Source organism: Mangifera indica, chromosome 10, assembly GCF_011075055.1.
Source record: "Mangifera indica cultivar Alphonso chromosome 10, CATAS_Mindica_2.1, whole genome shotgun sequence".
Classification (NCBI taxonomy): Eukaryota; Viridiplantae; Streptophyta; class Magnoliopsida; order Sapindales; family Anacardiaceae; genus Mangifera; species Mangifera indica.
Genome location: NC_058146.1, coordinates 460,401 through 473,837, shown reverse-complemented (window position 1 = coordinate 473,837; position 13,437 = coordinate 460,401). Strand labels below are relative to the sequence as shown.

General features: G+C 34.7%; 1 protein-coding gene and 1 pseudogene across 1 annotated transcript; both read right to left on the bottom strand.

The window, feature by feature from the left end:
- LOC123227677 (ribosomal RNA small subunit methyltransferase nep-1-like) lies at positions 1–2,590 on the bottom strand. Its single transcript, XM_044652776.1, has 8 exons — positions 2,432–2,590; positions 2,043–2,323; positions 1,857–1,949; positions 1,465–1,609; positions 1,245–1,355; positions 1,084–1,166; positions 907–964; positions 1–207 (listed from the first exon to the last, which is right to left on the bottom strand). Exons 2-8 carry the CDS (start codon positions 2,295–2,297, stop codon positions 128–130), a joined length of 825 nt encoding a protein of 274 aa, XP_044508711.1. The 5' UTR covers positions 2,298–2,323; positions 2,432–2,590; the 3' UTR covers positions 1–127.
- A 936-nt stretch (positions 2,591–3,526) lies between these two features.
- Positions 3,527–10,283, bottom strand: LOC123227676 (annotated as a pseudogene).
- Positions 10,284–13,437: the final 3,154 nt, after the last annotated feature.

Genomic DNA, 13,437 nt, shown 5'->3' with positions numbered 1-13,437 from the left:
TTCACAAAAGTCTCACAAATTTCATTTTTGACAAATATCTTCAAGTTAGATACTTTGTTTACATAATGGATACAAAAATAAATTACTCAAAAATTGAACTAATCCCTTTGGGGGTAGTTAAATTAGCTTATAATATATCCCACTTGTCTTCCAGAGCCTCACAAATTCTTGCAATGCAACGGGCGGCACTCATTGGATAACCAGAAACTGGATAACAATAATAGTAATAAAAAGAGAAACACCACATTGTTAGCTCCAACACCAAAATGATGTCAAAGAACACCATAAAAACTATTATAGTTTTTCCTTCTTCCTTTTCTTTGGTTTTGGATTGAGTAAGATTATGTGTATTAATAATAAGTAATAATTTATCTACTACGATGACATGTCAACATGTGATTAATTGTTACTTCATTTTTAATTTAAAATCATTCAATCACTTATTGATATGTCTTTGTTAATATGCAAATTAGTACTCAATAGAAAACTAGAAGTTATGGCTATCAGTTATTTTCAATTCAGTTTCAATGAGAATATAAGTGTTCCAACTGAAGGTGGTCCAAAACCCTCAGTGAAAAGGAAGCCTTACAACACATAAAAAACTGAGTTTAATAATTGAATGTTATTTTATTCCTAATTCAGATAATTCAATCACAAAATGATACGTTATCCTTAGTACGTAGATTAGCACTCATTATTAGTACATATAGTTTTTTAAATTTTTGAAAGAGGATTTAACAAAAACAAAAAAAAATTTTGAAAGAGGAAAGGAAAAAAAAAAAACTTATGGAACCAGTCATATCATATGCATTTAAGATGTATATTCACAATAGGACTTATGAAGAAAAAGGAGGAAAAAAAAAAAACATTATTTAGCGGGGAAAAAGCAATACCCCAGAAACTTACTAGCTATTAAGTCATCTGTATAATCCGTCTCAATCTTCCCATGAGCCATTGCACCAACCTGGAAATGCATATGATATTAGACCATGAGGACTAAAAGTTTATATCAGAAACAATAAAGATATGAAAGCAGAAGTTACAGTAAAATATATACTAAGCAAATGTTACATGTGAGCATACCACAAAAACAAGGTCCACATCATCGCTGATAGGAGCCACATGATTCCTCATCTTAACCAATTTGTCTGAACTATATGAGAAACCTGTAATGCAAGCAAACAACTCCAGTATTTCCAATAAGTGGCATATAACACGCGATGACAAAACCCATTTACCCTTACCTATCTTTTGAGAGTTTACAGGTAAATACTGGGTGACAGGATTCTTGATCACCCGTAATAGTTTCTCACGCTTACCAGCAGCAGTTATACTTAGCTTTTGTAGCAGCTGCACTTTATAAAATTAAAAGTAGAAATTAAAAAATAGGAACCTCCTCCGTGTCAGAAGAGAGCATAATCACATAAGAGGCAAGACAATGTTTAAAGGATCAGCTGAACTTACACATGATACCAGAAAAGCGCTTATATGTCCTTGGTAAACGAACATGCGGTTTAACTTCAAAAAGAACACCTTTCTCCGTTTTAACAAACACAGCTCGCAACCTCCCGGCCTTAGTTAGTGGGCTGTCTAAAATTGATAAAAGAGCCTACAAACAACATTAATTAGGAGTATTACAGTTTACCGAAACGAAACCTAGATATGTTACTAAAAGCAAGGCTAAGATAACATAAACATGAACATTAATATTACAGCATAACAAGCTTTATGAGATAATAGAAAACTGTTAGTCTATACATCCGAGCAATAAAAACCCAGTCGTAGCATACTCTTCAATTAAAAGTATGATAAACTTCTAAGCTCACAAAAAAGCTTTTAATTTTGAACTCGCTAACCTGATGAACAATGTCAGGCCTGTAATCAGCCGGATTTTTGTTATTCCTTTTCAAGAAATTAGCATGATCATCTGAATTTAATATCTGGTAACTCTGCACAAACGAAAGCCAGAAAAAATATTCAGAAATTTTCACACTACAAGCCTTAAAAATATATACAATTAGATGAGAATTCAATGTCTCAACCTTTCCAACTTTTGCAACTTCAAGAGAAGCTTTCTCTAGAACAAATATAACTCCAGGTTTCTTCGTACTTCGATCGGACGGGCCAATAGGAATGCCCTCCATCTCATGTACGGCTTCTTCTTCTTCTTCGTGTCCTTGATCTTCCTTCTCATCAAATCCGTCAGGCTGCTCCTGTTCTTCTTCCTCCCTATCATATCTATCCTCTTCACTCTTCTTCTTCCTCTTATGACCTTTCATCGTATAAGGCCTCACCATCTTTTCTCACAATAAATCAAATAAACCTTCCCACACAAACAGATACATTCTTAATTTAGGATGAAAAAAAAATCAACAATAAATCAAAACCCGGGAATGAAAAAAACCCAACAGTTAGGAATTTCGTGACTCACCTGTGAAAGAAAGAAGGAAGCCTTGAAATTGAATCGAAGCGTGCAAAACCCCAGCTGGGACTTTTAGGGTTTAGGCTTATATTAAAACAACGAAATCGACCCAGCTCAATATTTTGACCCGCGAAATCTTCTAATCGGGGCGATCCACTGAGCTTTGGGGCAAAAAATTTAAAAGAGAGATGTTATTTAGCCATGGGATGGATTCGTACCGAACCACAACAATGGTCCATTTGAATTTAATTTGAAATTAAAATAATTAATTTAAAATTGACTTTGGTTTGTCCGATTGAAGATGATTTTGACAAAAAAATTGTTAGTGATGAATAAAAAGCATAGTTAAAAAAGTAAAAAAATTATTGAAAAATTTGATATTGTTATCAACTCAATTAAACCAATCTCACTTAACTTGATCTTGAGTTAGGGTTATTCTTGGTTGAGCTCAAATTATTCAATCTAAGTCATAATCCAAATTGAATTTTCTGAGGTCTCAAGTAACCCTATATTAACTCTATTAAATTTCTTAAACGACCCCAATTTCATTACTTTTTTACAAAATTACGTTATTTGAATTAGTATTATATAATATTAAACACCTATATATTCGAGTTATAAAAAAATTATAAGTTTGTTCTTTTGCTAATTTCTCAAAATTGCTAATAACATGATAAGTTGAATCACTTTAATACTCTTATAGTGTTCTTTTTATTTGCAAAAGACTATGCCTCCAAGATTCAATGATTTTTGTTTGATGTTTGATGAAGTTTGTTTCAAATCTTTGGAGATTCTTAATAATGTAGACATAAATTTCAAAAGTGTTTAGTGTTAAGTTTTTTTAAACCAATTAATTATAGTAGTCAAATTGGATATTGTATTATGAATCAAAAACTTGTTTATTTAATTATGTGTTATACCATAGTATATACTCTAAAATAATAAAAATTTTCAGTTGTTATGTCATCATTTTAATAAAAAATCACAAAAACCTTGAAGTTTTGAAAATTTTCAAATACACCCATGTCACATAATCAATTTTCCAAAAAAATATATTGGTAAAATTATCAATATGGGTCAATACCTATCAAATTGTACTATACATTTACTGTATCATGCCAATTTTTTATTCACCCTAAGATTTTATTATTTCTCATTGGCATTGCATTGTGCTAACAGATCTTAAGAAGTGAGATCACAGAGTTAACCCTTAAAAGGTGACAAGTCAATGATAAGAAAATTGCAGAGCTTGTTTATTATAACAATTTAAACACACAGCCAAAAATAATCTAAAGAAACAATCCTCCCTTTTTGCTTTACTTTGGCATTTTATGAAGCTTTAATTATTTCATTGGTCTTCTTCTGTAGCACTTGCTGCACTCAGATCCACAGACGGATCAAGTTCCTGAACCATAAAAACACAATAAGGCCAAATCATATAAATGAACCAGTTGATATTATTCATCCTTTAGGTTCGGTTGAAGTACACTTTAGTCTTGTGGAATTTCTTAATAACATTTTAGTCCCTGTAAGACTGTAAGTTCGGGCTGCAATTTAGTTGAGTAAGTTGGGTATTGCTAAGTTCATGTTGAGTATTGTGGAATTTCTTAAGCTTAGAAGTTTATAGCTCGAGCTTAAGATATATAGAACTCAAGTTTAACTTGAGAACTTATAGCTGAACCAGGTAACTTATATATATATATCAATCAATTACCTCCTATATTAAAACTTTAGCATTGGATTGTATGTGTGAATTTCAAAAGTTAAGGGGGTCATAAAAATTTTTTTAAGATATTAAAGTTTAGGGGGTAAATTAAAATTTTGGGATGTAAATATTAAATTTTAATCTTCTAAGAATTTATAGATATTATACTCAATCCGTGAGTTCGTAAACTCACTACATCAAGAAACACCGAACTCAAGTTCTTTAGTTCGACGATAACTAAGCTAAATCCAACTCGATACGAGCTAGACCACAAGTAGCTCACAAGTGGCTGACTCATTTGCAACCCTGCTGTTAATAACATTTTGATCAGGGATGGGTACCAAATCTTTACTAAAAAAGTTCTGCTACTTTGATCAAACTTCTGCGATGGAATATCCCACTAAATATTTACCTTTCCAGTAATCTTGCTGTACATCTGAGGTACATCTTTTACAGTGGTCTCAAAGTGTGTAGTTGCATGATAACTCTGCAAGAAGTTCAATATGAGCCACTCAAAATGAAGGCAAAATAAGAGAACGAAAAAAGTTCAATTGAGATTTTATTTAAGAATATGCTGCAATATGCATTAATGCATATGAACACAAAATGCATGCATGGCTACTCACAGCAGATATGAAACAGTTGTCAGCTTCATGGTTGTTTGTTGGCACAAATCTTTCGTAAGTGTCAATGAACATCTGCTCTACAGGTCTGAGTAGATCGATTCCAGGCTTCAGTTCAACTTCAGGATTTTCCGTTTCAGCTTCTGTTGTAACAAAAGCGATGTATTTTCCTTTCGAAGCTACAATGTGAGCATATGAAGAACAGATAAGGTACCTGCAGCAAGTAAAATAGTTGAAAGTTGCATCCATGATACCTGAAGCTAAAAGTTTGCCACTCAAATCTTTGTTTTCTTTTGCAACTTTGTTAGGACTCATATTTAAGTGAGACGTGGGTAGTTGTGAAATGGGAAAGCGTGCAGTTATGAAATCAGATTATGAAGATAGCCATGAAAGTGGAAAACATGGGCAATTATGAAGTCAATTATGGGTAAGTATAAAAGAGGGATTGCGGAAGGAAGGAATCAAGGAAGAATTGGGTTTTGTTTGGGCTGCCTTTAGTTGAATGAGGGAAAGCGCTGGTCTCTTGGAAACCTGTGGAAGTGGACAAAGTCTAGCCTCCCAAAAGTGGAGAGAGTTCAACCTTTTGAATGCCAGTAGGATCGTGTTTGGTGCTGTGAGGGAACAGGAACTACAATATTAGATTCATAACAGGGAATGTTAAAGCAACATACATGTCTGATTTACGACCAAGTTGTTTTTGTGGCAAAATAACCTGGCATGAATGAGAATTTTTGGTGTCTGGAATTGGATGGTTCAATATACATATTGCTCGAGCTACCTTTCCAACCGTCTTCACCTGTTGCACTCAGAAAGAATCCACAGAGGAAGGCCAAATAAGTTGTGCTGCTGCGTAATGCATATGTAAAGCATTCTAGTTTGCTTTGAACTCGTACCAGCTTGAAAATGTAAGTTGTTAGTGTCAAGTACCTTACAGGCAAATATGATGGATCGCAAACAATCTTTTTGCATTTAGCTGTTTCCCCTTCAGATGTCACACCAATAGCTTTTCCATCACCATCAAACTCTACCTATCATCCAAAATATAAAAGATGCAGGATTGCATAAGTTTAGCTGCACTCTTCAAAAATTGCAGAATCCAGGGAGGAACAATTACAGATGAATTGTTGTGAGTTAATGGGCTGAAATTGGACTGGCACTTATACACTAGTAGTTAGCCTATTTTTCAATCAATGTGGGAAAACCCATTACCTTATTCATATCTGGTTAGACCTTCACGTCAACCAATCACTCCTGTAGATATTTGGGTGGAGTTGTTGTGATTGAACTCTGAACTACTAGGTGCTATGGAGCTTTCTCACCCCAAAAGTTAACTAAAAGGGTGAGACTTTCTCTTACGACTAATACTTATTCCCTTTCCCAACCGACGTGAGACAATTTGACAATTTTGAGGGTTTCATTAGGTGGCGCTCAAAGGCAATTTATATCTAATAAAAAATCTTGGTTTAAGCCTAATAATCTTGCACCTCAAGCATTAATACAGTTATAAAACATTCTGGACAAGAAAATATACAGAGTTACCTTTCAATCCGGCTTGTTGAGCGTGTAAGTTCCACCATGAACAGAACTTAAACGTGCAAATGCCTGCCAGCAATGAACGATAAAATGTTGAACTGATTTACATTGGCTGCCTACATATATGATATATCACGGACAAATGATCTCCTGTGGCAACTCCCCCAGTCCGTATGGAGGATAGATATATGGAGAACCTCCTTGGAAATGTGCTAAAGATTCTGCATAAAGCTTTACACACACACACACACAAAAAAAAAAAAAAAATCTATTTAAAATCATGTAGGAATTTGAAACAAGAGGCATATAGTATATCGAGGAACCGCTGGTATGAAAACGGGAGTATTTCTAGGAATTTGATATGTTTTTGTTCTTTTTGAATGTGAAAATGAATCATTAATATGAATTTTCATACATTACATGTGATCTTTTGTTAGGAACCAGCTCATATTCAACTAATAACCAATGCAATACATACATGCAGCCAACACAGAAATGAAACCGATAAGCAGAAATGAAAAATACCAAGAACAAAATACAGAAAAGGACCCTGCTTTTGTCTAGCATGTGACACTGCCTTTTCAAATGCTAGCTCTCTCCCTCAATAACCCAAAACCGGTCCAATAAACCCAATTTATTCTCTCTAACTTTTCCTCCCCCAATCTCTCTTCTTTGCTCTCTCATTTCATAACTTTCCATGCATATTTTCGTTACCTTCCATGTTTACTTGCTTCTCTCCCTCCTAAATCTCATTCTTATTCTATTCATGTTTTCGTGTTTTCATAACTGTCCAAAACTACCCATGCTTTCATAATTGCCCTTTTGTGCTGCATGTGCTCCTTATTCCTTTCTCTAGTGGGTCACCTAAATCCTTGGGTCTAACATCTTTTAATTGCCTAGACATAAAGTAAAAGAACTACAAGAATGTGAAAAGTGAAAAGCTTGCAATATCTCATTCACCTTACATTCGTACAGAACCTAAAGTTTGACAGATAATGCAGGGTCTCAAACAAAAGATCATTCTCAAATCCTTGGCATCTGAATGGAATTCTCGCTGCATGTGCAGGCATTAATTCAAACAAAAAGAACATAAATTTCACCTTTGTTCTCTTCACAAAATCCATAGCTGGTTGATTCAAGTAATTGTCATCCCTTTGAAGTGCCAAGGCATGACCAATGAAGTCAATTGTATCATCTTCAAGCCCATATTTTCTACGATAACAGACATCAAGGTAAGTGATATATAATTTACTGATCAAAACTGGATATGAATGTGAACAAGTTTTGTCAATAATAAAAATCTTCTATAATAGGCAACCCAAATATGGATTAAATAAAGTAAAGCCACTTCACATTATCAAAGATACAATCAGATGTGCCATTTGAAACCAACGTAGAGCAGCCACATAATTTGGGAAATTTCCATTGATTTTATAAAAAATTGTGTAAAAACACATATAGTGGATAATTCTGAGGTGGAGTCGAACCGAATTTAAATCTAATCTATAATGTGTAATTTGAGCTCGTGGGAGCTGGTGTGAAGTGTCAATATCATCAAATAGACAAACAAGCTAAACTGTCAAACTGAAAATTCACCCCCAGATAAAACTTACCTTTACATGAGTTCTTTTGCATTGTGAGAATCTAGTGCTTCTAATATACTTAAGGAAGGTTGGCAACTTCAAAATTAGAAAATTTACAAAATCTAAGCCTAGAATTTACAACAATTTGTTATCCATGTGCAATTTTCCTAGGTATTATAGCTAGCAAGATATGCAGAGATGTTGAAAGGTTATGTACGAGATGAGCTCTCTTGTAGTAACTTTGTTCAAGTCCCGTCCTTTATGAGTTTTTGGGTCATCATCTTTATAGTCCTGGACATAAGTGAAGAAACTTCGAGCATGGCGCTTCTCCAACAGTCCCATCAATGGTGATTTCAGGGCTTCAACATCAGTTGCTGGAACTTTATAAATCTGGAAATAATTAAGGACAGACCTTGTAAGTTTTTGCAAGCAATATAAACTTGTTCCCATTGATTGCAGAATAAGAAACTAGTTATAATGAACTCACCTTCCCCTTGTTGTACACAAAACTGCCATCAACAGCTTTGAAGTTAAGATACTTGGTAACATTTGTGTGGGTAAGGACACGGACCAAACTGCCGCTGGCCATCATAAACCACGAAAACAAATTAATCCTATTATGCATATACAACATAAAGATGGTTTGTTCTAAGGGAAAGCATAATTGGAAAGTTTGAATTAAGAGATTCGTTGCATACTAGTGATCTGAACTCTGAAATTGGTTATTTAAATTCAATGCATTCCAAGAGCACACATGTAGACGTTCAAAATAGTAACACAGTATGAATGGCGCAACTTGGGTTGCTATCAAACATATCCGACTCGAGATTGTTGGGTTCAAGCTTGAGATCGATTTGATAAATTATGTTAAACCTCATATCTCCTGTATATTTATCAATTACCATTGTATTCAAAGATTGACTATTGGGTTGTATGAGCAAAATTTGTAAGTTAAGAAGGTCAGATGAAAAATCTCATATTAGAATATAAAAGTTTAGAAAGAATAAATGTAAGATTTTAAGAGATTTATTGTTATTATATTTAAATCAAGTCACAAGCTTGTCAGTTCACTTAGTTGAGAAACAAAGAGTTTGAACTTAACTCAACAATAACCAAGGTAAGCCTGACTTGACATGAGTCGAGCCGTGAGTAGTTTGCAGCCCCTAAACACAACAAAGTAATAAACCAATATTATTTGGTGAATTTGTAATGCATACCTTGGGTACCATATCAACGTTATACTCTTTGCTGGACCCTAAACCTTCTGGGGGCTGATCGTCTCCCTTGAAACGCTTCCATAGCTATAAGCCACCAAATGAAGTTTACTTAATTGGGATTTCAGATTGGAAAGTACATATGCGTTGAGTTCAGATATGAGCAAGAGCAACCTGTTTAAGATTGAGAGAAGTTGATTCTCCACCATAATAGTCATTTTTGTCCATGTGCAACACCTGTTTAACATGAAAACTTACTGATTAATACTTTCAACATAACTGAATCTCTTAATTCGTTCAAATAAAAATAAGAAAAAATGTAACGGTGGGTTCACACGATGATACGCAAGTTGTTTGCATTTGGGATGGATTCGAATAATATCAAACCTGAACAATAGCTTGAGCTTGGCTTAAATTCAAAAAGTCCAGCTCAAACTTGAACTCACCGGAGCTGGTGATAAGTTGTCGGACAAGTCGTTGGAAAAAATGAAGGTTGTTGATGATGATGATGATGATGAGGTATAGTTGGAAAATAAGTAGGAGAAAACAGATCTGCCACATTGCCAAAAAAGATGGATCTACTGATGACTTTTTGAACATTTGATCTGTTGAAGTTGGTTTGATTTGAACTCTGCTGAAGTTCAATCTTTTCCGAGCCCATACTAACTCGACTCATAGGAACCACACTTTATAAATGTAATATTACTCCTAATATATTTCTTTTTTCATACATAAAAGACTAAAAGAAATGACGAGAAGAGATCAACAATGTCCTGTTTTCGGCTTAAACAGTAAGAAATTACTATTATCTTGAAAATGTTTCAAAAACATAATGAAAAAAAAAATGCATTTTTAACCATTTTGAATATTTGATCAAACTATATCTAAACAGAATAATTTTCATTTCAGATCACAAATCAAACACCGTAAAAGATGCTGATGCTCACTACGAAACTCCCACAACATGGAATGAAAGAGTTTTAAATACTAAATAATAGTAAGAAGAAGAAGACGACGACTTACTTTGAGTCCATCTACAGAGAGAAGGCCACTCAGGATGCACTCCTTGAGGCCAGTCCCCAGCACTATAACATCGTACTCTTCATCCATGAAACTCAAAATGAGCAAGACGACTAAATGAGAAACAGAGAGAGAGAGAGAGATGGGTTTTAAAATTTGTTCATGAGAGTTGGAACAAGTCTTTAAGCGAGAAGTTAACAGACTAGCAGAAAACGGAGAACTGTTATTCACGTTGTATCATAAGCGTGGTATGCATCTACTAGATAGAGTCAGTGTAATTTCTTTTTAAATGTAATTAAATATTCCAAATTGAATACAAACAATACAAAATTAATAAGCGTTTGGATGTGAAATATTTTTGTAATATAAATACTGTTTTAAAACCTGTATAAACCAATTGATTTGATTGAAAATTGGTGTCTAATCTAATCTGAATCATGATTAAGACCTATTTTAATTATTAAAATTGAGTAAATTAGATCACGAAGCTTAAACTCAAGCTTAAATTCGATTCGGTTTTAATGCACCCCTGTTTATTCTAGTTGACCTTTTCGCATAAATATTTGTATTATGTATTGAGCTTTTTGTACATTTTAGGGATTTTTATTTTTCATAACATTGGCAGCAGAGCAATACTCCAACAGAGCAATAAAAATATAATGAAGACCAATTTATTTTCAGCAATGAACTCAAAGTATACAAAACAATATATATAACACAATCCAGAACTCCCATTCAGATGCAAAACAAACATGGTGGAAGAAATGAATAACTAATTCTTCCACAAACTTAACAATATAGAACAAGAACAAGTAAATAAATTAAGAGCCATAGCTCCTCAAATGTAAAACTTATCTAAAACAAACAACTGAAACTGAAAGCCTCAGAGACTCGCCACTAATACAGAAAGAAGGTTTCCCATATGACAAGAAACTGCAACACCAAACCAATGATAGGGACTAGGGAGTATATATAAATAGATTAAACGGATTAATTTGAAGGAGGTGGAGAAAGGAATGGCAAAGGAATAGAGGGAATGGTAGTGGGAATCGAAGGAATGCTTGGGAGAGGGGGGAGACTGAGCTTTGGAACAGAAGGAATGGTGGGCAAAGCCGTAGGAAGTGGTGGCAATGTGGTGGGGTTTGGCAAAGAAGGTTGTGTGGTTGTTGGCAGTGTTGGCAGCGTGGGCTGCGGCAGTGTAGGCACCGAAGGCAAAGGCGGCAATGCTGACGGTTTAGGCAAATTTGGCAAAGTGGGCAATGGCGGCAATTGCTGTAGACGACGAGCTGCTAGGCCAACGTCCATGGAAGAAAATATTGTCAAAGCAACAAAGAAAGCTGAGATCAAACACTTGATGCTGGAAGCCATTGTGAGATATTGCTTGGGATTAATATTCTTAAATGGCGATTGCTATTGAGGTTTGAGCTGTGGTGAAAACAAGAAGTAATGTGGGGTTTTTATAGCTAGCAAATCCACCGGGTTGCATGCAGGGTCTCAATCAAGTTGATGAACTGGCCATCAATACATGCTTATGGTTGAGAAAATTTTGCATGGTTTTTTCTGAGCTGGTTGTTAGTTCACCGTCTCCTAGCTACATTACAGATTTATTTAATCAAGTCAAAATTCACACGGCTGGGTGGATTACTGTGTAAACCCTTAATTTGTTCCATGAGTTTAGGAAGATCAACTTTTGGTATTACATCTCAAGTTTCAGTCCAATAATTGAAATCGTAAAATTGATCACCTACCTTCCAAACTACTTGTTCCTGGTGTCATGTGCACCAACTTTAAAGTATCTAAACAACTACCTAAATAACGTGTTATTATGTTATTAAATATTACACAATTATAAATAACTCAAAATTAGAATATAGTTTTTTTGATATATTATACTGTAAAATCAAAAGTTAATAAAAGTTATCTGCCATCATGAGATAATATAAACTAATAAAAGATATTAAAGTCTAGATTCATTATACGAGAATTTAAGTTATCAAAATATCTAATTGTTCATTTACTTTTTACCTTTTAGTATATACATATCTGATTATATCATGATAAAAATGGAGCTTTTTGTTAATTTATTCTTTGACTTTAAATATAAGATTAATTGATAAATTATAAGTTAGGAGGTTTAATTTTAACTTTTTGAATTGAGCTTGAATGAGATTGAGTCATGGTTTCCATCTAGAGTTTGAGCTTGAAACTTCCAAACTCATCAAGTTTGAGCACCATCTTTGCATAAATATAATCAAATCAAGATCCAACCAAACAATATTTGACTCAATTCGACATGTTTGCAGCCCCACTCATAACCTATGAGAACTGAAATCAAACTTCCATGTTTGTGAAGTTTTGATTGTAGCTAACCACAACATTATAGATTGATTGACTTTGATTGTAGTTTGCTTATGTTCATTAAACTAGTGAACTAACCCCAACTAGAACTAGATCCAATAAATCTATAATGTAGCTAAGAGACGGTGAACTAACAACCAACTCAGAAAAAAACATGCAAAATTTTCTCAACCATATTGACGGCCTTTTCATCAACTTGACTGAGACCCTGCATGCATCCTCGTGGATTCTTAACCCTACCTCTCTTTGCTATAAAAACCCCACATTACTTCTTGTTTTCACCACAGCTCAAACCTCAATAGCAATCGCCATTTAAGAATATTAATCCCAAGCAATATCTCACAATGGCTTCCAGCATCAAGTGTTTGATCTCAGCTTTCTTTGTTGCTTTGACAATATTTTCTTCAATGGACGTTGGCCTAGCAGCTCGTCGTCTACAGCAATTGCCGCCATTGCCCACTTTGCCAAATTTGCCTAAACCGTCAGCATTGCCGCCTTTGCCTTCGGTGCCTACACTGCCGCAGCCCACGCTGCCAACACTGCCAACAACCACACAACCTTCTTTGCCAAACCCCACCACATTGCCACCACTTCCTACGGCTTTGCCCACCATTCCTTCTGTTCCAAAGCTCAGTCTCCCCCCTCTCCCAAGCATTCCTTCGATTCCCACTACCATTCCCTCTATTCCTTTGCCATTCCTTTCTCCACCTCCTTCAAATTAATCCGTTTAATCTATTTATATATACTCCCTAGTCCCTATCATTGGTGTGATGTTGCAGTTTCTTGTCATATAGGGAAGCCTTGTTTTTTTGTCAGTGATGTCTTGTCCCGCAGTATGTTGTCTTGCGTACAGGAAGGCTTCTTTTTGTGTCACTGGAAAATCTGAAGCTCTCTGTTGTTTGTATTATTGCTTGTTATTTCTTATTTCATTAAGTTTACGGCAGGATTAGTATTCTCTTTTGGGAGTTTGCATTATTGC